The sequence below is a fragment of the Sinocyclocheilus anshuiensis genome, unplaced genomic scaffold, assembly GCF_001515605.1.
Source record: "Sinocyclocheilus anshuiensis isolate Anshui unplaced genomic scaffold, SAMN03320099.WGS_v1.1 scaffold346, whole genome shotgun sequence".
Classification (NCBI taxonomy): domain Eukaryota; kingdom Metazoa; phylum Chordata; class Actinopteri; order Cypriniformes; family Cyprinidae; genus Sinocyclocheilus; species Sinocyclocheilus anshuiensis.
In genome coordinates this window covers 614958-641940 of record NW_015546048.1, presented here as the reverse complement: position 1 = coordinate 641940, position 26983 = coordinate 614958, and the positions used below count along the sequence as shown (strand labels likewise).

At 38.9% G+C, this 26983-nt stretch overlaps 1 protein-coding gene across 2 annotated transcripts; it reads right to left on the bottom strand.

The window, feature by feature from the left end:
- hgfa (hepatocyte growth factor a) lies at positions 1–24040 on the bottom strand. Of its 2 annotated transcripts, none has more exons than XM_016500234.1 (18): positions 23921–24040; positions 18606–18750; positions 18055–18167; positions 17495–17609; positions 11617–11759; positions 11369–11489; positions 11165–11283; positions 10673–10838; positions 9746–9879; positions 8912–9005; positions 6071–6207; positions 5088–5120; positions 4498–4609; positions 3394–3468; positions 2516–2653; positions 2329–2435; positions 1124–1266; positions 1–1026 (listed from the first exon to the last, which is right to left on the bottom strand). In XM_016500234.1, exons 1-18 carry the CDS (start codon positions 23982–23984, stop codon positions 844–846), a joined length of 2142 nt encoding a protein of 713 aa, XP_016355720.1. In that variant the 5' UTR covers positions 23985–24040; the 3' UTR covers positions 1–843. The 2 variants fall into 2 exon arrangements, with proteins under 2 accessions (XP_016355720.1, XP_016355721.1); XM_016500235.1 differs by having other exon boundaries at positions 4498–4606.
- Positions 24041–26983: the final 2943 nt, after the last annotated feature.

Genomic DNA, 26983 nt, shown 5'->3' with positions numbered 1-26983 from the left:
GATGTTTGTAATTTCAGATCTATAAGACCTATGGATGTACAGAGTGACATTAGCACACTCTTTGGAGTGCAGTACACGAAACAGCCCCAAAGGGGCCACAGAATGCTCCAAACTGGAGTAAGGCAAGGTGCAAAACATTAGAATGTCACTGAACCCTTCTGGTGGTGTGTGATAACATCCCATTCAAGCATGTATACCAACCGCGGTGAAGACAGCTGAAGTGGTTGATGTTGAAAATGGTGTTTTGGGAACAGTGATATGGAACACTGTCCTTATATGTTGCACCTTAAACCTTTAAAATGACGTACATTGAAGAAAATTCAGATGTGAACAAGTTATAATGTCTGAAAAATGCACCCCAGTGAAAACAAAAGCTCCGTCCTGTCTGAAAATGTCGACTTATTGCCATCTTCAAGTATCTCCAGGGAATGACATTTAGAACAACTTCTGCTCTGAGACAAATATGTTCATGTGGATTAACACCAGTTTCTTCTAATTGTTTTTCTTTCTTCATTTATCCATCTGTCCTTCATTTATGAGGGCTAAATCACCAGCCACAACAATCTCCCAGAGAGTTTAAAAGTTGTCATTTCCTCCATTTGTTGGTTTAAAAAAATCATGTCTGATGTCAGATTTTTGCAGTTTGTTTGCAAAAACATCAGATAGTCTTGCACCTTTTCCGTACTAGTGGTTTTAATTTAAGCTAAAAAACAAACCAAACTCTGACCTCCAAGTTGTTTGTATACCAATCATACAGCAACCGTGGTCTTCATATGCTGTAGATGCTAAAAACCGTAATGCACCATGAGTTCTAGTCACCACATCTGTGGAAAATATAATAATCTAGGAACTTATTTCCATGTCTGAATAGTATTTGAAGACTTTGCGGATCCATTCAGAGTAGAAGGCCACGTTGACGAAGACGGCAGGACGCCTGGCGACGGCACATCCGCGGCCGTTGATGCTCACACCCACTATGACCTTGCTCTCGCTTTCCTGGCACACCAATGGGCCACCGTAGTCTTTCTGTAAGAGGTGAATCGATAAGAATAGAGGTCACACTCATGAAACAAACACCGTCATCTGAAACGATACTCCTCAAAAACCAGGAACTGACTCGTACCTCACAAACACCTTGGTCTCTCTTGCCTCCAGCACAGATTTTAGTCTCTGTAATGGGCAGAATACCCTTGTGGCTTTGAGAACACCTCTTGTTGCTGACAATCGGAAGCCTCACCAACTTCAGACTGCCCTCATGACCTGTGCCTAACAGAGAGGTCTAAGGGTCAGTTTTAATAGAAATGTAATGGTCTGGAAAGGTTTGAATGCAAAATCAATTACCTTTATTTATTTGGCCCTATGTGTCTAAATAACTCAACACGGGTTTGGAAAAATTAGTTAAATATGAGCAAAGAATGTTTAGTTTGTGCTAGTGTGTATTTTAATGATGCAGAGTCACATTAAATATTTGTGTATCTTGTTCTTGTTCCACAAGATACAAACATGAATAAAAGAGGTCATAATTCATTGGGATTATTATCAAGACCATCTGAATGCATTCTGGAGCTGTGTTTTTAAAGTCCAGTTTATATTAGCACTAGTTCGAAGGAAAAAGGAAGGAAAAAAGGTAGGAATGAAATAGAAATATTAATATTATCAAATTTATTTAATGTAAAAAAAAAAAAATACATATAGTAACTTTCACAGAACAGAGTCGAAACAGAATGCAAACAGTAAAGAATAATTAACAATGGATCACTTGGATATTCATAATTTTTTGTAATAATTCAACAGTCCTCAGACTCAATTATTTTGCATATAATAACCAGAGAAATATGTAATAATTAGTTAAAAGACATTTCTTTAGGTTTTCAACCCAAAAATAAAATCAACAATGACTATGTTTACATTGACCCTCATAATGAGATAATAATAAGATTTAAGCAACATTCCGATTAAACTTTACCTAATGTAAACAATACTTTGATCGAACATAATTGAACCCTTCAGACTCTATTTTGTTATTTTGCAATTTGCATATTATAACCAGAGAAATATGTAGTAATTATTTAAAATACTTTTTTGGGGGGAGTGGGGTTTCCAACCAAAAAATAAAACTGAAATTAACAGTTTAACAATGATTACATTTGTATGGAAAATCATAATGAGATTTTGATCGAATTGATGCGATTAAGAATTAAGTAATAAAAAAAATAGGCATGTAACCATTTTACTACAATTAAGTCTTTATTCTGATTATTGGAAATAATCACATTAATGGTGCACATGTAAATGTAGCCAATGTTGCAGAATAGAATAGAATAGTACCTTTAGTGTCTCCCCAGCCATACATGAGGCAGTAGGTGCCTTCTGCAACAGCACATCCTGCGACAGGAAGCAGCACAGTTCGCACATGCTCAGAGAGAGGGGCAGGCCTGGGCATAAGACTGTGAGTTACCAAAAGGATGGCTGGATGAATGAAAAGATGAATGGGCAGATGGATAAATGCACTTACGTTGTGAGTTTGAGCAGGGCCAAGTTGGATCCCTCAGGCCCGCAGACCACATGTGCGATCCGGAGACCCTGTGTGCCGGAGGACGCGTTAAGATGAAGAAGCCCCACCTGCACGGTGTACTCCGAGAGGTCAGGAACGCTGAGGAACGCGCAAGAAACACTATATATATATATATATAAGCATATATGTCAAGTACATGAGTTACATGTCAACTAAAATATGCAACTAGAGTATCAGAGTAAAATGTTGATTAGTCATTTTAGCCTTCTGAACATATATAATCTGATGTGGATCGCAGATGAAGCGGAGCAGACTTTCTACAAGTGTGACATATGTAAGTTGGCGAGCGTCCCTGGTAAAGTCATCTCCAGTGCTGATCAAGGCACATAGGTCAGTTCTAGCATCCAGCCCTGCCTGTGCCTTCATGCGAAGCACAAGATAGCTGAACCCACCAGGGAGCGGATCTGGGGAATGTAGAGATGATCTAAAAGCCAGACACGCACGCTCTCGTTCTCCTTCTGTCCCCCTTTCCCCCCTCAAACTAAACAGAGCCAGCAGGTTTTCACTCAAGTGTCACTGAAGCAGATCCACAGACATATATCATGCAGCCGAACACGGAGTCTAAACAGATGCACCACTGACAGAGTAGAGAGCCATCAGTCACAACTTGAGCGGATCTGTCACTACTCTCTCTAAAACCGGAAACTCTGGAGCCACACATCTCATAGAAAACATCAACTGACAGATGGGAACACAAGGCCGGGACGGGCCAGAATCATGCACACCCAAGAATGAGGAAAAGTCAAATGTGGTCTGTATTGCCAAGAGAGAGTGGCTAGTTATTAGCGGATGTAAGATGGGTTGAATGGAAGGATTACCAGGTAGAGAAGCACTGCTGATCAGTCAGAACCCATTCCTCTCTGATGAGAGAGCCACCGCACCAATGTCTGTTCCTGTAGGAGGAGAACCAATCAGAATGAGTCGTTAGGGCTACAAGAACTACTGTCGCCCATGCTATAAATATCACATATTTTTCTGAATTTTCTAGATACTAAAACTTATTTTAGCCAAATATCCTAAATCAAAATGCCATTTCAAAAACAAAAAAAAACATTAAACTACAAACAATATTTTAGTGTTCCACATAAGTTGCAAATGTTTTTAAACCTTTTTTAATAAGACACTCAACATGTGCAATACAAAATACAAGTAAATTTGACATTTTGTAAAGTATATGTTATGCTCATTCTCAAACTTTTTTTTCCGATAGAAAATGTACTTTCCTTAAATTATATTGTAATGCTATACATGTAGAGTGTTGTAAGTGCTGCAATTCTTACCTAAAAAAAGCTTTTTACCTGATTTAACCTATGAAATTAGTTTTGAAGGTATAAATATCTAGTTCAGTCATGAAACTCTGTATGGGTTTACATGCAATCTGCTTGCAATCACATCATTTCCTACATGGCACAAGCCGAATGGCCCCTGCTGATTTTGAAGACTATGATGTTGCTTGCTCAACATTTAAATAGTCTACATCAGTTAGCTCTAAGCTGGTCCTGCATCACACTATAAGATTTTCTCTAAAACCTTCCACCTCCCCCAGCTCCACCTGTCTAGATCTGCCTAGATCCAGGCTATATGCCTATTCATGCAGCAGCAGTGTGTATATGTTGGCAGTAGCAAGTCCATACTTGCTCTGCAGCAGCGTGCATAGCAAATCTAGTCCAACAAGAACAAATACTTTAACATTGTCATGTCCATTAACATGCTAAAACTATTCTGAAACTTGTCATGATTGAAATTAATGCATTTACATTCTTTCGTCTATGTTATATAATATTTTTGATCTGAATAAAACTAGTTAATTTAGATGTTACCATATTCTGTGTATATTTAATATGCATTTAAAACATCACAGTACTCTAGAGTGACTTAGATTATACATAATACTTCATACTGATCAAACAGGAAGTGTGTACCCTTTCTGAATGCTGACCACCCAGCTTCCATCCTCTGCCCGCTGTACCTGCATCCCCCCAACAATCCGTGTGGTTTTGTGTATAAAACAAGATGGTTTTGGTCCTTCACCTGCTGAGAGCAAAAGAGGTAACTGTTAGAGAAGACTTCATGAAAAATATAGTACAGTAAAAAAAGACAATGTATATGCACTATAGAATATCATAGTCAAGTGGTTTCCGGACCCAGATTTGACATTGAACATAAAAACACAAAACTGTGCAGGCCCAATAATAAGAAAAAATAACAGGCTGAAAAAAAAAAAGAAATTGACAATTATGTACAGCTTGTGAAAGCAAAGCAAATGAATCATCTGAGTCTATACAAATCAATAGGACACTTGTAGATATGTCTTTATTTTGCTTAGTGCTTAAATGTTTTATTTCGTATTTATTTTTTTTATATGATTTTATTCTGTTTTATTTTATTATTTGCATTTAGCATATTTTTTTCTTTGGTGCTTGTGACCACAAGAGGCCAGCGACCCACCAATTGAGAACCACTGCATGGTTACCAGTTAACCCACTGCTAAAAAGAATTGATATAAACTTACTCTTTTGATGGTCATCAGATGACACTGATTTACCTGAATAATAAAGACATTAAATGTTAGTTTGCACTCAAAACCAGAAACAAAATATTTATAATTAAACATTTGATGTGCATATTACCCCTTGTTAAAAAAAAAAAAAAAACAAACTCAAATTTTCATTAATTAAAATGGTGATATTGTTGAAACTTAAAAAGAATCTAATGTAATTTGGATAAACCTATATACTGTATAATTATGGAACTATACCCAGAACATGTTTCCTATTATGATGTCGAATGCCAAGCCTACACAAACAGCATCTCATTCATCAACATGCACTAGCTGACCATCACAAACGTGCCTGAATGAAACAGTTATAAAAATCCAGCTGCAGTGACACAGCTGCATGGGCACATAGATGAAGAGGATTGCAACTGTCTGGTGTTGTAGTGTGACGCCTCGTTCGAGGAAACAATAACCACAGACACAAACTCACTACATAATATCCAACAGGCTTTGAAAGCTACAAATGATAACAAAATACCCCAGGCATGGAGGTCAAGAGACCCTGTCTGTCATCATAACCAGAGTTGTGTGCCATTCAGAATTACATTGAGAATGTGTTTTACTTTCCAACTGGATTCCTGAATTTGAAATGAGGTTGTAGAATGTAGAATTTCAAGGAAAGGAATTTAGGGAAGTAGAAAATTTACTGCATATCGAATAAATTAATGTAACTAACAGTTATACATGTAGTTTTTAACTAGTACAGGGAAAAAGTCCAGACATAAAGATAGAACAAAGACAAAATGATGAATGGACGGATGGATGGATAAATATACAGATTGACAATGCATGGATGGACAGATGAAGTATACAAAGGCATACAAACTGACGTATGGTATAGACAGATAGACATACAGACAGACAGGTAGATATATGCTTGTCTACACTGGTCTTTTAACCAAAGAAAAGAGAAGAGAAACAGGAAGTAGGAAACTCACATCGCTCTAGTCCACAGTAGTCCCAGGGAATGGAGGAGTTGGACGTGTAACACCATGGCCCGTGCTTATCTCGGTCTGGATTCCTGCACAAGTTCAACTCTAAGCCCGCGCTGGCCTTCGCTGACTGCGTGTCTCTCCTACACACACACAAAAACAAAGAACAGGAAATCAGCTACTCAGTTCAGAGAAACAGGCCAGCACAAGAGAAATGGAAATGTTGACTCGTATGTCATTGTGTGACAAGATGTTCAAAGAAGGAATCATATTAAAATCATCCCTCCAGCACCCATAAAAGTTTGAAAGTATGAACTCAGAACTGTCAGTGCGGCTCTGCGTATTACACCACCTGTCCTCAAGCCAGCGTGAAACTGCACGCCAAGCGACTTCTACAGAGTTGACTTACAAAGAAAATAAATCCTAGAGCGAGACAGACAGCCCTCGGAACGCAGGGGCTGAAAACCCAGAATGAAAAATGTATAGGAAGCAAAGAGTGATAGAGTGGAGAGGTAATTTCTTGTCCCCAGTGACCGCTGAACAAGCCAACGTTGGGTTTTCTCAGAGACAACCTTTCGACCCCAAGTGAGGCAGACTCACTGGCTGGACGCCATTTGAAGAAGCTGATTGGCTTTGATCTGCCCGTGTTTTGAGAGCGGGGGACAGCACTTCCTGGGGTCAGAGGTCACTCCTGCAACATGTCCATCTGTCTGTGCCATTTTGGCTTTTAAAATTCCTGTAAATTAAGTAATGTTAACAGCTTAGTCCGAGCGGAGGGACTACAGGATGCTGAGCGAGCTGCTTTATGGGGCATTTGTCTCCCGTGGAACAATGTGTGGTATTTTCTGTCCTCAGTGTATCAATGATGAATATGAGTGGCCCGGCTCTCCCTTTTCTGTTTGTTATCACTGCCCTTAGTTCTCTTTCAATGTTGTAATACTGCCTGATAACTGCCTTTCAAAGCAAACTCAACATCACTGCTAATAAATAACTTCTACAAAGAAGTGGTTCTGGTTACAAGAGTCAACAGGAACCCAAGAGAGAGCAAAAGTGCAAAGAAGCATTAAATATTTCAAAACCTAGTGAACTGCCTCACTGCCTAGATAGACAGCTGCCTTCTAAGGCAGCATTCTAACTAGAATGGAACATCGTGAGTGACCAAAGCCCAAAGAATACATTGGCCGTCCGCGTTCCGTGATGGTCTGACACTGTCCGTGGACGGTTTGGACTGGAGTGATCTACATAGTCAGGTGCCATAATGTAAAACATGGAAAAGCACAAAACACTCACAACTGATTTCAGTGAAGGCGATGCAAGATGAATGACACAATACTCAATACACAATATCTGTTAAGATTTTGGATAAAATACACAAATTTCAGGTAAAACAGTCATTATTTAAAATTTTTGCCATTTTTAATTGATAACTTAATATTGAGCATTGAAATAATTATTTTTTATAGTATATTATATCAACATTTTGCTTATTTGCCGGCCATCTTGGATGTTTTTTCTCTCAATTCATTGCATAATTAAGTTAACTACCTTTTTTAAAAGATTAGCATTGAAAGTGTTTACAGCTTCTTAAATTAAAAAAAAATCTGTCATTGAGAAACAAACATTGACTGACCAGTACTCTCTATAATGGACATGCTCCATTAATTGTCAAGCGTGTCATTTCTGTAGTATTACCAAATGGAAGTTCAAAAATATTGACTGTTTCCATATAGGTTATTAGAGCCCTATAAAATCTGTTCTGCTTTAACGATTTAATGAAAAATTCACAATTGCTTTTATTTTTGAGCTGCAAAACAGAGGTTTAAATTAAAAATATGAATGAAAAATATTTGATATTCTACAAAATTCCTTAAAAAATAAGGTTTTAATAAATTGTATTATTATTATTACCAGGAGTACATTCTATTGTACAATAGTAATATATATCTGTCATCAATTCTTCAAGATAATACAAACTTTTATTTTGGCAGGTTGTAGTGTAGACCTGCGCTGCTCATTCAAACAGATACAGATATTTAAATAGCTTAAATAGTCTTTTGCAGTGTAATATTTTCAATTGACACTAGTCCATAACACAGTTGATTAAGTGTACAGCCCTACTTATGATTTTGGACAATGGCAGCCAGAGGTTCCCTTTCATGGGAACTTCGAACTGCGTCCTCTAGGGGTCGCTATGGGGAACGCCTCGTCGTGACCCGTGTCTGAAGCATACATTGAAAAAACACCAACTCGTTGGCCGGCGACAGCCATGACGTCACTACCGGTGCGACTATAGTATAAATAGGCGCCGGGAGCACACATCATTCTCTTCTTCGTCTTCATTGACTGTTTTGTTTGAAGCGTGCATTTCTGTGGTAAGAGCGATCTCTATTTATCTCATTATGGCGAGCACTAGCAAAGCATTTAAGGATGTGTGCATCCGTGTTGACGTTGTTTAACATCTGATGACACACACGATCTATGCGTTGTTTTGTTTGGGCAAAGAGCACGCACGCGATGTCTCCGAGGGGGCAATCGGCATGCACTGCGAGCATTTTTTCCAAGGGAAAAAGCTCCGCTCTCGTTTGTCTCTCTTTTCGAGGAAAGAGGGGCAGCCATCTGCTTCCCGCGATCCAGGACCCGCCGCTGCTGAGGCACGGAAGCGAATGAGCTTGTGTGGATCACAGGTGGATCTGGCCGATGAGTTTGAAGGGGGACCTCAGGGAACCATGGTTACATAAGTAACCTGAGACGTTTTCTTTGAACACTGGAATAAGGCGTATTTTGACTTTGAAAAAAATGACACATGGTAGCTTTTAATGGTTTCAGTGATTTCATGGAAACATGTACCTGAATGTGTGGTCGGACCACAGCCCACAAGGAATACCAGATCTTGTTTTCGACAAATTACCACGGTAACTCTCCCCATTGTCTTCATAACATTCTAGGACACAGATAAAACAGACATAAAGATAACAATGTCAACAAATATAAACATGCATGTACCTTCAGTAAAATCCATGCTTATTCAAAGCTCCATGTTTAGATTATTTATGGATTTGCTGATTGTATCCATGCTGTCATGAAGTAAGCATGTTTGAAATAGCATTTTATTAGTGGGGCAGGGCCAATTTCACGTCAGGGGCCACTTTACAATTGGTGGTTGGCAAACATGTAAGGGAAAAAAGCTTTTGTCTGTGCCAACATCTGACTGAAGTTTGAGTGAATCCAGAGAGGCACTGCCCTGTCTCTCTGACCTGAAACCTCAAAGGGACTCTTCTGGTGAGAAATGTGTCTTTTGAAACACAAAGCTGGAACATACAGTACATGAAAACAAGAGATTATTCTAACAGAATTTTAAAACGGACTACACAATTTGTACAGAATAATCTATTTCTTTTATTACTGCTTGTGTGACACAGATGAAGGGGAATGTGAGGGTACCCAGAACAAAACCACACTTGAGCTGGGTGCCAGATCTTTACAGGCAGTCTCCATACGTCCATGACGGCGCCTGTGCGCAAAACATCTTTGTCTTTCATCATTAAAATTCTTGTAAATTATGATGAGCTAAGCGTTTTGGAACAACACAATTCATTATGTGGCTAAACATGGTTCATGATTCCTAGCCATGCGGTGCAATACATGTGTGAGAGTGTGTAAGATGTGTGTGTGTGGGCTCACCTGTGCTGTCAGAGCTCTCTGACTCACATCTGGGGATGTTGGTACAGAAAGCTTTGCGTACTTTTGGGTCTGTTGTGAAACACCAGGGAATTTCAGAGCCATCAGGGTTTCTGCAAAAGTTCTCCCTGAGATCCCTGGGTGGGACACAAACACAAACAATTTTGTCAAATCATTTTTGCATGTATATTTTTCTTGCTTATTCTTTTTCAGGATGTCAGTAGTGGTTTAGGATCAGTCAGATGTGAGCAAACCCCAAATCCTAGCCCATAACTAGGAGCTAGAATATTGAAAAAACTTGGAATTTGCTTCTTTCGACTTTCGCCAGTAAGCAACCACCTAGCAACTAGGGCAATGTTTCAAATATTTACAATACTGTATATTTGCAATGTTTTTCCTGTAAAAATAAATTAAGCATCATTGTGAAAATTTTATGCATTTTTTTATTTGGTCATTAAGTTTCCTAAAGAAGGCATCATTAGACTTGTAACCTGCTAGAATGACAATGTTAAAAAATAAATCAAACTGTCACTTAACTGATTCAAAACTCTTGATTCAATGATTCAAATGATTTTTTTTCCATGTGACGTTTTATATATTAAAAAGTTTTATTTAAAATGAATGCAGGTAAATATTACTGTACTGTATATTGTTGAAAATGCAAATTTAGCAAAACACATTGTAGAAAACATGCCTTCTACATTTCATCAATTAGTCTGAATCTAATTGGTTTCAGTAGCTGTTTGATGGTAATTAAGGTTCACCAAAAGGCTGTAAGAAATATATAAAATATGTATTTTAATATTTTATATATTTTTAGCTATATTACCCAGCAACTACCTAACAGTCCTAGAAATCATCAGAACACCTTAGCAACCACACAGCAACATGCTAAGGTGTCCTGAAAAACATAAGTGTAGCATGACTCACTTGCATTTATAGTTGTGCGGTGTGTATGAATGGTTGTGAGGAAAGAGGGCGTCCCAGCGTTGACAGGTCACACCTGCAGGGGTCACATTGACTGTACCCCTGTAAACCTCTCCCTGACCCTGAAAACAAGAGGTGGTCACCTCCACTTCCACATCATTATCGGAGTCTGAACAAGAGAAAGGGAGAGAGAATGGCAGGAATTCCAAGCATCAGCATTTGAAAAATGTTTCCATTGGAAAGATGCCATGAATGAAATACAGGAGTAACACCTGAACCACAAGATTTACAAGTCAGTGCACCTGTACACAATCCCTGGGCTAAATTAAATTTCACACACACACATACAAGTATCTGCAATAGGAGAGTGGTTTCCTTCACATGCGCTAGAAACATTTAGCTTGAATTAAAGTCAAGACAGACAATATTCTGATTAGTATTCAACAATATAATGACAAATGTTTTATAGAATGAAAGGTGGAAAAGTGAACATACCACACACACTGATTATACAGTACTCCCATGGTGTGTTTTTGTCCATCGTGTAACACCACGGACGCACGTCATTATTGGGATTGCGGCAGTAGTTGTCATCCAGGCCTTTACCTACATACCTATAAATACAGATACAAAGGAGCATATTGTAAAACACACAGTTGGGGTGTGTGTGTGTGTCTGTGTGTACATGTGAATATGTACCTGTGAGGCTGGTAGGTGTGTTTATGAGGTTTCTGTGAGTCCCATCTCTGGCACTCTTTCCCACTCTCTGTGTGATCCATGGGCCCTCTGTATGTTTCCCCATTACACTTCATACACTCCACTACAAACACACATGCACACAGGTATTACAAACACCAAATGCACACAATAGTGCACTATCATGCAGACAACAAACACAAATATACTGACATACGGTACTATATAGTATTGATGAAGTCATCTCTAACCTTCTGAACACAGGGGCAGCCCACATTCCTGGTGCCGAGTCTCAGTGAGTTCAGTGAAGCACCAGGGTCCACTTGGATCATTGTCTGGGTTTCGGCAGAAGTTCTGTCGCAGGTCAAACTTTTTGTGCCTTGCAGGCTTGAAACTGATAAATAAATATACAAATAAGAAGAGAGGGAATGCATTTAGAAACAGAAATTTTGTTATTGTGATCAACCAGCTCAAATTGTCTTTTTCAGGGGTGTCCAGCCATTTTCCTGGAGGGCCACTGTCCTGCAGAGTTTAGCTCGAACTCTATTAAAACACACGAAAGAGCTATTCGGGGGCTTCAAGATTGCTAGAAACTTCCAGGCAGGTGTGTTGGAACAGGCTGGAAAAGAATGTTGCAGAGTGTTCCAGAAGCAGGACTGGACAGACCTGGGCTGCATTTCCCGAAACCTTCTTAATGCTACGTCGTTCGTAAGTTATACCTTAAGTTGTACCTTTACGTTAATACGTGTTTCCCGAAACGTTCTTAGTTAAGTATACCTTCTGTAAGTCATTCGTTCGTAAGGTTGGTCTGGACCACTCTTAGCTATTCCTTATCACTTTTGACAGTTCACATTTCTTTACGTCTCATTCTATACGAATATAATAGTTGTGCAAAATCAAAGATGATGCCGTCCGTGGAGCCATATAGTGTATATGTGCACTAAAACTTTAGAATTTTTTATTATTATTATTTTTTATTTATTTATTATTATTACTGCCGGCACAGCAGCAAATTCAGCAGCTTTTAGATCTTGACTTGTTGCTCCGATTTTGCCGAGACAAATTCAGCTGCTGGCGGCTCTTTCTCTCTTTTTCTCCGCAATAGTACTAGCTGTTGATTATATGTTTCTCCTGTTGCGTTTTTATTGAGTAGGTCATCCAATAACAGAAATTAGTGATTTACACCAATATGTTATGCGGCTGCTGGGCAGTCAACCCTGGTTGTGGAGTAAATTAAGACACTATGGAAAATATATTATGAGAATATAAATAACCCTTTCAAAGGCAGCGAAGGCATACTGCCAGTTAGTGATACTCATGATAGGTTTGAGCATGAGGTTGCGGGTTCATGCACTCATTTCGAAATTATATAAAATATATCCATATTATGGATTTAGTTTGCAATTTTGATTATTTTTATAAGATCCCATGAGTCCTGATAAATACAATTTGAACTGAAGTGCTTCTTGTTGGAAAGCACTCTTACCAGAATAGTTTTCTGTTGGACTTGTGTAGGCCTATGTTTTTTTTTTTGTCTTTTGTTAGAAGACGTTAAATTATTAAGCAGTGTCTCATGTTTTTCCCTTGTATTTTATGTGGTGATCACTGGGAGGTGCTCTGGGAATATAATTTTCTTTTTTGGTTTTCTTCCCTGACATGATGTATGTTGCAAAGCGAAAGTAAAAGTTTCACACAAGTTTGTTGTGTTATAACAGGAAAGAGTTCTGTGTCTTTTTTTTTTAATCAAATCTTCTTTTATAAAGAACACCGCTTTCTCACATAACGCACTGAAGCAGCCCCTGCACATAGTGAATAATCTTGAGCCATCGATATCAACCAATTCAGCACCACCGCCATGGACAGCACCTGGTAACATAAAATGATCTGGGCTGCGTTTCCCGAAACCTTCTTAATGCTACGTCGTTCGTAAGTTATACCTTAAGTTGTACCTTTACGTTAATACGTGTTTCCCGAAACGTTCTTAGTTAAGTATACCTTCTGTAAGTCATTCGTTCGTAAGGTTGGTCTGGACCACTCTTAGCTATTCCTTATCACTTTTGACAGTTCACATTTCTTTACGTCTCATTCTATACGAATATAATAGTTGTGCAAAATCAAAGATGATGCCGTCCGTGGAGCCATATAGTGTATATGTGCACTAAAACTTTAGAATTTTTTATTATTATTATTTTTTATTTATTTATTATTATTACTGCCGGCACAGCAGCAAATTCAGCAGCTTTTAGATCTTGACTTGTTGCTCCGATTTTGCCGAGACAAATTCAGCTGCTGGCGGCTCTTTCTCTCTTTTTCTCCGCAATAGTACTAGCTGTTGATTATATGTTTCTCCTGTTGCGTTTTTATTGAGTAGGTCATCCAATAACAGAAATTAGTGATTTACACCAATATGTTATGCGGCTGCTGGGCAGTCAACCCTGGTTGTGGAGTAAATTAAGACATTATGGAAAATATATTATGAGAATATAAATGACCCTTTCAAAGGCAGCGAAGGCATAGGTTTGGGCATGAGGTTGCGGGTTCAATTCAATTCAATTCAAAATTATATAAAATATATCCATATTATGGATTTAGTTTGCAATTTTGATTATTTTTATAAGATCCCATGAGTCCTGATAAATACAATTTGAACTGAAGTTCTTCTTGTTGGAAAGCACTCTTACCAGAATAGTTTTCTTTTGGACTTGTGTAGGCCTATGTTTTTTTTGTTTTTGTTTTGTCTTTTGTTAGAAGATGTTCAATTATTAAGCAGTGTCTCATGTTTTTCCCTTGTATTTTATGTGGTGACCACTGGGATGTGCTCTGGGAATATAATTTTATTTTTTGGTTTTCTTCCCTGACATGATGTATGTTGCAAAGCGAAAGTAAAAGTTTCACGCAAGTTCTTTGTGTTCTAAGAGGAAAAGGTTCCATGTCGTTATTTAAAATAAACACTTCTTTTATAAAGAACACTGTTTTCTCACATAACGCAGTGAAGCGGCCCGTGCATAGAATGAATAATCGATTCTCGAGCCATGGATATCAACCAATTCAGCACCACCGCCATGGACAGCACCTGGTAACGTCGCACGTAAAAAGGTATATCTTAAGCAGCCTCCTAAGGTATAGTTCGGGGAACACACCTAGGAAAGGTATACCCCTAGTTAAGGTGTACCTTTAGAGTCTTCGTAGCGCGCTAAGAGACACCGTTATCGGGAAACGCAGCCCTGGTCTTTTAGAATATTGATTGAACAATTCAGATCAATTAGCCAAAAATATCAGCTTAGACAAGTATGAATTTTGAGTTTGTGCTAGTGCTGGTTCAGCTTGAGAACTTGCATAGCTATGCTGTTCAACAGAAAAAACTCAGCAGATGAAGCAGTTTGACCAGCATGGTCATTCCTGTGAAGCTGGTTGGCTACCTGATGGAGCTAGTTAAAGCCCCTTTCACACAGAGCGTTGATCCCGGAAAAATGCCGGAAATTTGCCAGAGTGACTTCTGTGTGAACCCAAACATGTTACTAGGCCCCGGGATGGGCCCAGTAACATTGCCGGAATCAGTCCTGGAACGAGCCCAGTGTGGAAAAAAAAGGCAGGACCAATGCCGTAAAGGGTGTGTCGTAGTGATGACACATGTTAAGAAACCTTAAGAACAAGCTTAAGAAACCTGGTGGTCTTTCAGCAGAGGTCCACACCAGGATAGTCTACATTCTACAGGATGACCAAAAGGGTCTACCACAGGGGTGTCCAATACTGCTCCTGGAGGGGCCACCTTATACACCTGAACCAGTTGATCAAGGTTTTCTGGATTACAAATAATTCTGAACAGGCATGTTGGAGAAGGTTGGAGCTAAACTGTGCAGGAAAGTGGCCCTCCAGGAGCAAAATTGGACACCCCTGGTCAACCAGGTCCCACAGTCCTATACACCAGTGGTTCTCAATTCCAGTCCTGGGTCACCACTGGTCTGCACATTTTGTATGTCTCTCTTATCTGATGCCCTCGGTTCAGTTCATGGATCTCCCTCCTAACGAGCCGATGATCTGAATCATGTGCGTTAAATAAGGAAGACATACAAAGTGTGCAGAGCAGTGGTATCCCAGGGCTGGAATTGAGAATCACTGCTATATATAATAAGCAGTATGGATGGTCTTCCACAGGTACCCTCAAATCCAGCCCTGGAGGGCCACTGCCCTGCAGAGTTTAGCTCATACCTTGATCGAACTCACCTACCTATATCTACTTTCTAGTAACTCTGTGATTAGCTTGCTCAGGTGTCTTTAATTAGGGTTGGAGCTAAACTCTGAGCAGGATTAGAGGAACCCTCTACCAGGTTGACTTGAATCAATCGTCTAAACCAGCCTGGACCAGCTAACAACCATGTAAACCAAGCATATTGTGCCCCAACAGATGCTATCTGATGATCTAAATCTAAGTGAACCCAAACCTTTGAAATGATCTGGAAAAATCCTGTTGCTTCTAAAACATCAACATAAGTTAGAATGGCACCAAATCAGGACACCATCTAAACAAAAGCCATGCAGAGCAGATGAATTGCTTAAACAACTGGGTTTTGAAAGGCTTGCAGTGCTGGATTGGACTGTATTCCTGCATCTGGATCTTGTGGCTGGTTCCACATGAGGCCTGAGATCTCTACAGCTAATGATGTTGTGCTAACAGATGTTAGCCAGCTATTTCTCTCTGGCTGCCAACAGATACTCTTGCACTCTGAATGCAATTCACTGGTCAAAACTGGTCATTTATTGGAAACCTTTCGTTTCTGTTTGTACAAAAGGTTTACATCTCAAAAAGTGACATTTCAGGGCAGCAGGTCGCTGTTGGCTGCCCACCGGCTCTGGAACCAGCACCAACACCTTGTTGGTAGAAAAAGGGCTTGTGTTTTTTGTTTTCTCAGAGAAGATTTACTTGGATCTTATCACCTTCTCTCTGATTGTTTTCTGCTGTCTCCCCATTTGGCTTGGCCGAATGGATGGGGCAGGTGGACATGTTGTGCTGGTGGACAGATTGAGAAGCTTGAGTTTGAGAGGAAAAAGATCTTATCACATGGAAAAAGGTTCGAAGGGATTCGAAGTCGGAAAGTACTGTTATCCATGGGGAAGAGAATGTCTGGATTAGCATCTGTGCTCTAGTCTCGAATGCTGCTCGTATTTTAATGTGTCTGCGGCTTTGTGAGCTCAGCTGGAGGGCAGACAGAACATGACTTCAGTCCATAAATCCTCCTCCTCTCGTTCTTTCTCTATCTTTCTTTCATTCTCTCACCTCTAAAACCTTTATACAGCTTGTAAGCAGTGTAACTCGTAGAGCTAATAACATCTTGGCTAACAAGAACCTGGAAACAATTGACCACATTAACAGATTGGCTCGTGTTCACGCAGTCAAGGCATCACTCCGTACAGTCCCACTTAACTTCTGTTGTCAGAAAGATGACTCTCAACCGGCCAGGCCTGAAAGCAATCTCATCTGCAGTCCAGACTAATCAGCGATTGTTGGCAGACAGCATGCTGGTGGCGATTAACAGCTAATGGCTAAGTCTGTGCTAGGAACAGTGAGGACTATAGCGAAAATTGCTAGCTGTCAGAGACCATATGAAAGCTGCAAATGAGAAGTTTAGAGAGTTACAGAGGAGTGAGTGGTTTAAGAGACAGAGCAAGTATTCACTATGAATAGCATTGTTTATTAGCGCCAGATATTTACACAGTGTAAAAAAAAGGTAGATGCTATTTACACGGTGTAACAGATCTTAAATACTATTTATACAGAGTATAAATATTGTTAGATAATGTTTGCACACAGTGTAAATTGTAACAATTAGCAAGTGCAAACAGTGATAGATGCTATTCACACAAAGTGTAAATAGAAATGATATGCTATTTATACTAATGTAAATTGTTTGTGCTTTAATTGAATGCACTGGTTGCATTGTTGTAAAACCCGATTCACTAAGAAACAAAGACGAGTCACAATGCAGCATGTTGGCGCATGTTTCTATTGGCTGAGACAAATTTTTAGGGGAACTTTAATCGGTGCCTGTCTAAAAAATGAAACTAAAAAAAAAACTTTCTGTTTTTTTTGGTTTTTTTTTTACATTAAATTAAATTAAATTAAATGTTTACTTGTGTTCATGTGGGATGGACATATTCCAGGCTTGACACGTAATTCCAGTCTTTGTGAATGACCTTCTTCCCTTGTAGTTGACACCTGACCCAATGATGCACTCTCTCACATAATCTGTGGAAAACATACGGCACACAGATATTCATATAATCTGAAACGATAAATGATGTTTACAGATTATACATTTCGTTGACATCCTGAGGTGATTTAAGTCTCCAAGCAAGAGTTTTACTGTCGATTACGGCATAAATCTAAATGTTCAACTCCAGTTCTTGCTGGAAACATAAACATATGGCATCTTGTTAACGTCAACACTTATCATCATGCTTTCTTATACTTTGTTTGCTGCCAAATGTCTTAAGCATGTGTTGTTTACAATGACAGAGGTCATTTTATACATAGGAAGGAGTCATTTCACACTTAAAGCCAGCGATCTAAACAAACACGACTGGCATTTGCTCGGTATTACAACAAAAGGTTTACAGGAAACTTCAGAAGAAATAAAAGTAAAAAGTCAAGTGTGAGTGGACTTCTTTGAAAGTGAATTGCAAATATTTACCTTTCTTCTCATAAAGGTCATAATTGGGTTTTCGCTCTCTTTTTGCGCCTTCAGAGAAACGGTCGAAGGGAAGCAAGTGACATTTCCTGTTTATGTGGTCAAAGTAGAATGTCCTGTAAAGAGTCAAGTAGAGAAAACTAAAGACAACTGTTGGGTCAGAGATCTACATGGATCAGTTGAGGGTCTCATCTGTTAAACCATTTTTTCACCCAAAAATGACAATTCTGTTCCCATTTACATACCGTCATGTCATTCCAAACCTGGATTACTTCATTTGTTATTGTCATTGTATAACTTTAACAATAACAATAACAAATTAAGTTCTGCAGAACATAAAAGAAGATATTCTGAAGAATGTTTTTGTCCAGTTATTGGGGTTCAAAACAACACTGGTCCCCATTGACGTCAACTGTATAAACCAAAATAACACTAAAAAACAACAACAACAACATAAATAATAAATGGTAAGTAAATGATAACAGAATTGTAATTTTTAGGTGAACTATCCCTTTAAACTTGTGTGTTTGTTTGATTACATGTGCATGTGTCACCTGCAGGACTTCTTGCTCTTGCTGCATTTGCGTGCGCAGTCATCCAGTGAGAGATTTCTACTTCGAGGAGATTCTGGACAGTCTGTACAAAGCAGCCGGCTGTTTTCACTTTTCTGATACCTTTGCAATGTCTGTTTCCTGCACTCTGAACAAAAGAGACAAGGAGATTAAACACAAACACATATGCAGATACTTAAAACACACGTACATGCACACTTGTAATCTCATACATGTGGGAGCTGTCACACACATTATCAGAAGGGTCGTTCTCGGGAAATGGTGCCATTTGTGCCCAATTTGTGTCTCTGTGACGTAAAACTGATATAATTTGACAGATTTTACCCTTTTTAGCGTGTGATGTGAAATTACTTTTTAAATAGTATTATCTTTAAATGTTTGTTTTACATCAGCAATACATTTTAATAGGCTACATATAAAGAAATTGCCTGAATTTTCGCTTTATTGAAATTTAAATAACCATCCTCTTTCTAAGTTGGTTTTTAAAATTATGCACACTGCCGTTCAAAATTTTGGGGGCTGTAAGATTTTTTTTTTTACATCTTTTTGAAAGTCTCTTTTGCTCACCAAAGCTACATTTATTACATAAAACAGTAATATTGTGAAATATTATTATAATTTAAAACAACTGTTTATATTTTATATTATATTTATGAAATAACTGTTTCTATTTTGATAAATTTAAAAATGTTATTCCAGTGATGGCAAAGCTGAATTTTCAGCAGTCATTATTTCAGTCTTCAGTGTCACATGATCCTTCAGAAATCATTCTAATATACTGATTTGCTGCTCAAGAAATATATATATTATTATCAGTGTTGAAAACAGCTGTGCTGCTTAATATTTTTAAGCATAAAATGTGATACATTATTTTCAAGATTCTTTGATGTCAAAGGGTCTTAAACAAAAGCAAGCAGAGTAAACATAACTAGAGTCATCAGCATTCATATCCTTTCACATTAGCAAAATCAGGTTTCTGGTTGCTATTTTATGACTGTCTCTTCTGCAGAAATGAATGAGAGGCCAGTGAGAGGGGCCCAGACTCTCATGATTCACTGCACTCTGGTGCTTCGAGGACATTCCCGAAGTCAGTTTACATTCATGTGCAAAGCTCACATTGTAACTCCCACACTAAAACATATCCATAATCTTTCTAGTGTTTTCAAGTTCAACATCTTCCTTACACTCTTTATTTGCTGATCAGCACTATTAAATGTTGACCATACAGGAACAGTTCACCCAAAACATGTCATTATTGTCTCCTATTGTCTTATCAAAGTAGTTTATACAACTCATGCACAGTATTTCAAGTCTTCTGAATCATATGAATCCTTTGTGTGAGGAACACACTGAAATGTAAGACATTATTCACTGATAATCTTCCCAACGGTGAGCTTCAAAGGCACAATATGTAATTTTCGCCACTAGAGGGCGCGTATTAAAAATAAACAAAGAGACAAAGGCTCGTGCGTATGTGGGGGTAAAGCAGCGCTGTTTTATCATACTAGATACATTTGAAAGTTCTGTTATAATGCTACTCTGTGCGGTCGTCGCCGGTCGATTAAAACGCACAACATATTAAAGAGTCTTTGGCGTATCCATGTTTTCTTCAAAACAAAACCGGAAATCGAGGGGTTATGACGTCATTGGCAGGCGACACAATGACACTATGGACACGGTCCGTGTCACTAGTTAAAATTGCTTATTTCTCTGGATTTAAACATTCTTCGAAGCATTTTGGATAATGTAAGTACACGAGTCAGCAAAATATATAACACTGTTCTAGTGGTTTTTGGATATTTTAATTTAAAAAATCTTACATATTGTGCCTTTAACTGGAGAACGGCAGGAACCAGACCATTGAGTCAGAGAGTTCATGCACTGTGTATTTGAGGCTTCTGGACTTGTGAAGTCAACAGAGGTGTTACATTTGTAGTTCACAAGCTTGCTCACAAGGATCCATTTGCAGACCTTCAAAGCACACTTCTACCTAATTTACAGTGATATGGACTCCACAGCGAACTACTACTGTAAGGGCTTAAGGCCCCATATAATTCAAGCGAAAGCTAGGAACAAACTGGTGCGATGTCATTTCAAATAAAATCAGGCCATAACAAAGTTTGTTTGGAGTTCGTTTTGGGAGTTTGAAACAACTTGCCATATCTAACTTTCTGGAAAAATTAGCTCCACTGGTGATCCCCTTCGAACTATGATTGGTTTATAGCTCCGCCTTCTTTGATGTGACATTTTTTTTTGTTAATTTCTTCTGTTCAGTCTATCGAGGTCAGATGTCCGAGAGTAAAATCATGAACACACCGAAGAGCTGCTTTATAGCAGAAATTGAAAGTGACACTGTGTCGCTAAATTGCTGAGCTGGAAAAGAGCTTCTCTCAGCACTACGGGTAGAGTCGGGATGTTCGCTTACAGTATAACACTGCAAATGTATTTCAAACTTCTTTTTACCCCTAAGCGAAGAATGAAAAAAAAAAAAACTTCGCCATGAATATACTGAGGCCTTTAAGGTCACATCTGCGAAATTTAAGCTAATTCCAGGCTTGACACAAAAATACACTCTTAAAAATAAAGGTGCTTCAAAAGGTTCTTCAAGCGATGCCATAGAAGAACCATTTTTGGTTCCACAAAGAACCATTCAGTCAAAGGTTCTTTAAAGAACCATCTCTTTCTTACCTTTTTGTAATCTGAAGAACCTTCTTTCGCCACAAAGAACCTTTTGTCAAACAGAAAGGTTCTTCACATGTTAAAGGTTCTTTATGGAACCATTTAGACAAAAAGGTTCTTCTATGGCATCGTGAAGCACCTTTATTTTTAAGAATGTAGGTCCATTGTCAGTAGTGCAGAGATGTATGAAGCACACCTCTGGTATGCTGTTGGTCAGCACGGCAAATTTGCATAACCAACTTGAACTTGAGCGAAATCTGTGTGGGGAACTTATTCGCCCTCAGAAGAAACTCTATATCACGTGGATTCCTATTGGAATGACTGCAAATTTCACCACGCAACAGTAAATGTGACTGCACCTTTAAGGTGGCAAAAACATTTCAGTTGCTCACAAATTGGACTAAACAATTTGTTGTCGGAATCATTGTTCAAGAATCATTGAATCACAAATGTTACCAATGAATAACTTAAATTTCAGTCTGTTCCAATCTATCAACTGACTCCCAAAACTTGGAATGCAGCATACAAGTTTGCATGGACTAATTTTATTTTTGTCTAATGTAGTTTTAAGTTTGACAGGCATGCTTGCTTCATTTTGGGCGAACTATCCCTTTTAAAAACTGATAATAGAAGTCTACATATCTCTCCCATATGCTGTTATCTCACTCAGCGTGGGCATGAACTTGGATCTGCTCTGCGCAGTAGTCCTGGGCCCGGTGCCTTGATTATCAAGCGATTTGGTAAACTGTTGAAAATCAGTGGTGTAAGGTAACACTCATTTTGTTTCAGACACGTGCAGTGCTGGCGAATCTCCTGCCGAACTCTTGTGGCTAAAGCGGTTTTGGTGAGAACACATTATTAATGTTTGGGCCGCATCTGAACACATCTGGATTTCATCGAGTTGCTCTTCAAACATTGATCTTTTCCTTCAGCGCCCCAATTAGACTCCTTTAAATTCCTCTTTCTGGCCTGTCGGGGGCATCTTTATCTCCAGGATGCTTATTAGATTTGGCTAAATCTCTTCCTTAAATAACAACGGGATGGTGTTTATGGTAGCAATGAGGACGGGCATCAGAGAAACATCAGCATTAATGGTTTCAGTCTGACTCACTAATGTCCTTTCCTTTCCTTTCCTTTCCTAAAGCTTCAGTGAAAGTTTGAAGAACTTCTCGTTCTGTGTTTACGCCGCACATCTGGTCCGGTGAATATTTGCAATGGTGAAATACGGGAGAAACGGCTCTGTCCAGATGTTGCACAGCACGTCGATAACGCCCGCTTTAGAGAGTCCATTCACCCCATATGTGCTTTTGCCCATTGTGGGAAATGTGCACACTGGGAAGGGTCTGTTGCATTGCTATAGCGCATCTAACGATGCATGTCACTGGTATTCAGCATCAGTTTCTTCAGTGGAACAGGACTGAAAGTAGCGAATGTGTTGGCGCTTTTATAAACCTTTCGCAGTTTCAGGCCTCCTGAGGATGATACTGCAAAAAAATGTCTTGCTAAAAGACACAGTGGTGGTAATGAATGGATCATCACTTGAGGGATTTGAACCTACAACCTACCAGCCCAGATCTTTGACCACTAGGCCACACCAGCCCATATCCTCTGCTCTACGTGATGCATGTAACATCTTCAGGCTTCAGTTTATGAGACTGAAACATGAGAAAAGGTCAATGGATTTGTGTAAAATCCAAACCAAATATACATTAGTGTGAATGGGGACAGTATGAAAACTATAGCTTCCTAAACATAATTATATTAAAAACCCCTTGGATTGTTTATTTGTATTTTTAGCTTTCCACCTAAAAGTTGGGAGGATTTTCTTTTATTAAATTGATTTAAACTCAAACGAACCCCTCAGTCACTCTGTGTGGAGAAAAAGATGAGCTCCTTTTTCAGCAATCCTTCACCTTCCAACAATTTACCATGATAACCATAGTTTCTACTATACACTGTAAATATGTCATCTTTATAATAATATCTTGCATTTCTAAGAGTTTAGAGTTTCAACTCAAGTTTCTTCATCAGTAAAGTCATTCAAAGCGGCTGAGAAGTGCAATGAACTTACAGCTGGTCGTAACCACTTTGCAACAATTAAACTTCATTCAAAAGTAATAAAGTTTAATTAAACCCAATTTTAGTGCATTGGGAGTGAGAGATTACAGTTTAATTTGTCATTAATACGAGACCTCCTTCAGACAGAGGAAGAACCTCTGGAATATTTTTGTCATTTTGTACATTTCTTGTGAGGACACTGATGGCTTGTAGTAGTTTCACTAGAGTATGCCTGCAGTAAATATGGCATTTGATCACCATGGTAAGTTTTTGCACGAGAAAAAGAGAGTCTTAAATGCAGGACATACACAAAATAATATCCAATATCCTCACAATCACAGTTACCCTCAAAATGCATTTATAAACAAGCACATCACTTTTCAAAAACAACATGAAGTAGTCATGAATACATAACATGAACTTCTGTTTAATCTATGTAATATTTCTCAAAGCAATCTAACAGTCACCTAATTGCATTGTGTTGTACACGATTTAAAACACGATCAGTTAATCAATAACGCACTTTGACTTCACTTGCGCATTACGCGCTGGTCACTCACCCACATCCACAGAAAGTAAGACGCACAGAAGAGCTTGATAAATCCACATTATGTCCGATTTCATTATTCTCGGTCTGATATTCCAGGATTTGGGATGGAGAGTTTATAAGGTCCGAGCTGGTGCTGCTGCTGCTGGTGTGAGTGATGGACAGAAACGGATCGCAGCGATCTCTCTTTCTCTCCCTCTTCTCTCTCACTCTCACTCTCACTCTCTCTCTCTCTCTCTCTCTCTTGCGCACACGCACGCACGCACAATATTTGCATTTATTGGCGAGTTTAATCTTAAAGTTGGAAGTGGATGTGGGATTTATCAGAACATAGACGGATGAACGCGTCATTTCCTGGAGCTTTGACTGATAACCACATTAGAGACATGCATTCTGGCCATGAAATGTGCGTATTAAGTGAGTGACGACTAATAATGATGAAAGTACTCTCAAAGTGTGATTGCTTTGTGGAGATTATTGTCATTAAAATCTGCTTCGTTCGTCATTTGTGTGATATATAGGCACAATATGGAAACTAAATTAATATTAAATTAATACTAAACAACAATATACATATGTACAATGTAAATAAAGCGTACCTGAGGAGCTAGACTAGATACAAAGTCTTTAGGTTTTGGTTATGATTACATGAGTAGTAGTTCACCCCCCAAATTAAAGTTCTTTCATTTACTTACCCTCATGTCGTTCTAAAGCAGTATTTATTCTTCAGACTTGGAACACAAAATGGAGAAACACTGAAGAATTGTTCTGCTGCTCTTTTCCATGCAATTACAATGAATGGGTACTGGAGCTTTTGAGCTTCAAAAAGGACACAAAAACACCATAAAAGTACATAAAAGTGGTTCACGTGTCTCATGCATTAAATATTCCAAACTGTCTGAAGTCGACTATTTTGGCTCAAATTTAGAAATCAAAGTATTTGACCTGTAAAATTTAATTCTCAGCATATTTCTTGATAGAAAACAGCAATATAGTACAAAATGTGTAAACTTTTCTTCCTCAATTTGAGACATTCTTTAGTGGTCAACCATGTTAATTTTATTCACACATCAGAGCTCATTTAGTAACAGAGTAAAATCTTTATAGCACATAAAAGGGGGGCTCTGAGATGAATATACTGAAATTTGAATCTAGTTTGCTGGGAAGGCTTTCTATAAGCAACTGACCTTTCTAAGATATGCATTTTCACATAATGTATGGGAAGAAATATTTACTTGTAATTATTGCAGACTTCAAACTCAGCACTGTAATATTGCAACACTTAATATTGCAAAAGTAATACATCATCAGCATCAATGCTTGCACCGATGGTTAAATGAAACAGTCCCTATAAGTGGATTTGAGACAGCTACCCTTTTGACATTAGTTCTCATTCACTATTCTTATTCATCAGCCAGAAGATAGAACCAATCCAAAGAAAATTCCCGAAACAAAGTGAACTTCTGAGAAGTTACAGCACAGCCCTTCGCCATGAAACTAAGCTATCCAAGAGACTAAAGCAGTCATCTGTCAGGTCACCTCCAGGCGTAGAATAGTTTGATTGCAATCTGAAAATGAAATCATGGTGGGGGGATTGGGAGTAAGTGAATGGCTGACCACTTCACGCCCACCCTGTTTTTCCACAGCAAAGCCAATATATGCAGTATAAGCAACAGCATCAATAAAGAAAGAATCTCCCGTTTTGAATGCTGGTCGGAGTGGCACAGCTGGAAGCAATCCCATTCCGATTGCCGATCGCTGGGCTTCATGTTTAACTAAGTGTTCTTGAGTATTTAGATGCGAACCATGTGGAGGGCACAATCATTATTTCACAGGAAATCCACACTTTGGCCGTTAATGGGCAGTTCTAAATGCCCTCTAGAGAACGAGAGAGAGACATAGAAAGAGGTGAAACGCAGACCTTGGATTCTTTCTCATTAAGTCGCGTGGAGCTTTTAAAGTTGGCCTAACTGTTGAAATGTTTGCATTGCGTTATGTGTGGTGAGCAGGTGGGCCCAAGCAGCATGCTGGCCAGCCGGCAGCAGTGGAGCCCAGGTGTCAGCGTGTCAGTCAGAGGGAGAGAGCAGTGCCTTGCGGGGCTGTTGGGTAGAATGTGGCCAGATTAAATGCTATGACTTAAATACATCAGGCTGGGCTTCGACCACCACCCAATCCCCATGGGCGGCTCGGCCTGGTGAAGCACATTACAAAGCTGCACAATTGGAATGAATTCCACCCTTTTCCACTGCAGGTTTTACTGTGAAAAGAACTAGTTTTACAACAAGATGAAAGGGTCTTTATTGAGCAAATGATAACGATACAGTCCCATTTGTCAGAACATCTGTCCATGTCATGTATCACACTCCAGAGTGACAGCTGTTCTGTGGGATGGGTCTGCTCAGGACAAGCATTCCCCCACATGATACAGTGAGAAGCATTTTGTCCATTTATGCAGCTTTGTGTTGAGTAGACTTGTCCACAGAGAAATCTCATTTGTCCAAAATCCTGCTTCACATAACGCGTGCTAATAATTTGCAATGCAAGGAAAGTAGCAACAGATAATTTCTTCCATATTGTGGCATATATATATCTAAATAAGATGAATTATGAAAAAAAAAAGTAGTGTGGAACTTGATTCTATCCATTGGTTGTTGATTGGATGGAGGCAGATCTGAATTCAAATGTAGTTGATTGTAAGAAATGGGAAGGGTTTAAAGGGATAGTCCACTCAAAAAATAAAATTTCTGTCATCATACTCGTCTTACTCACCTTCATATAATGCCAAACCTGTATGCCTTTCGATCTTCTGAGGAACACAAAAGAAGATATTTTGAAGAATGTTAGCCTAACAGTTTCAGATCCCATTGACTTCAAAAGTAGTTTTGTCCATACTGGATAAAACATTGGTTTAATGCTGTTACTGCAAAAGATGCAGGTCCATGGTTTATTATTAATCGTGTAGTGATGTATGAAGCACACACAGAAATCACTTTAACACCAAGAAGCTTTCTGTTGGTCAACGCAGGAAATTTGCATGACGAACAACTTGAACCCAATTCAAATTTGCATGGGGAAA

Coding starts and splice junctions, on each gene's coding strand:
- hgfa (XM_016500234.1), bottom strand. CDS start 23,984: ATGAAATCGGACATAATGTGGATTTATCAAGCTCTTCTGTGCGTCTTA. Junction 11,760..17,494: donor TCCATCCCACATGAACACAA/GTAAACATTTAA, acceptor TTTATTTATCAG/TTTCAAGCCTGCAAGGCACA. Junction 1,267..2,328: donor TGGCTGGGGAGACACTAAAG/GTACTATTCTAT, acceptor CCTCTCTGTTAG/GCACAGGTCATGAGGGCAGT.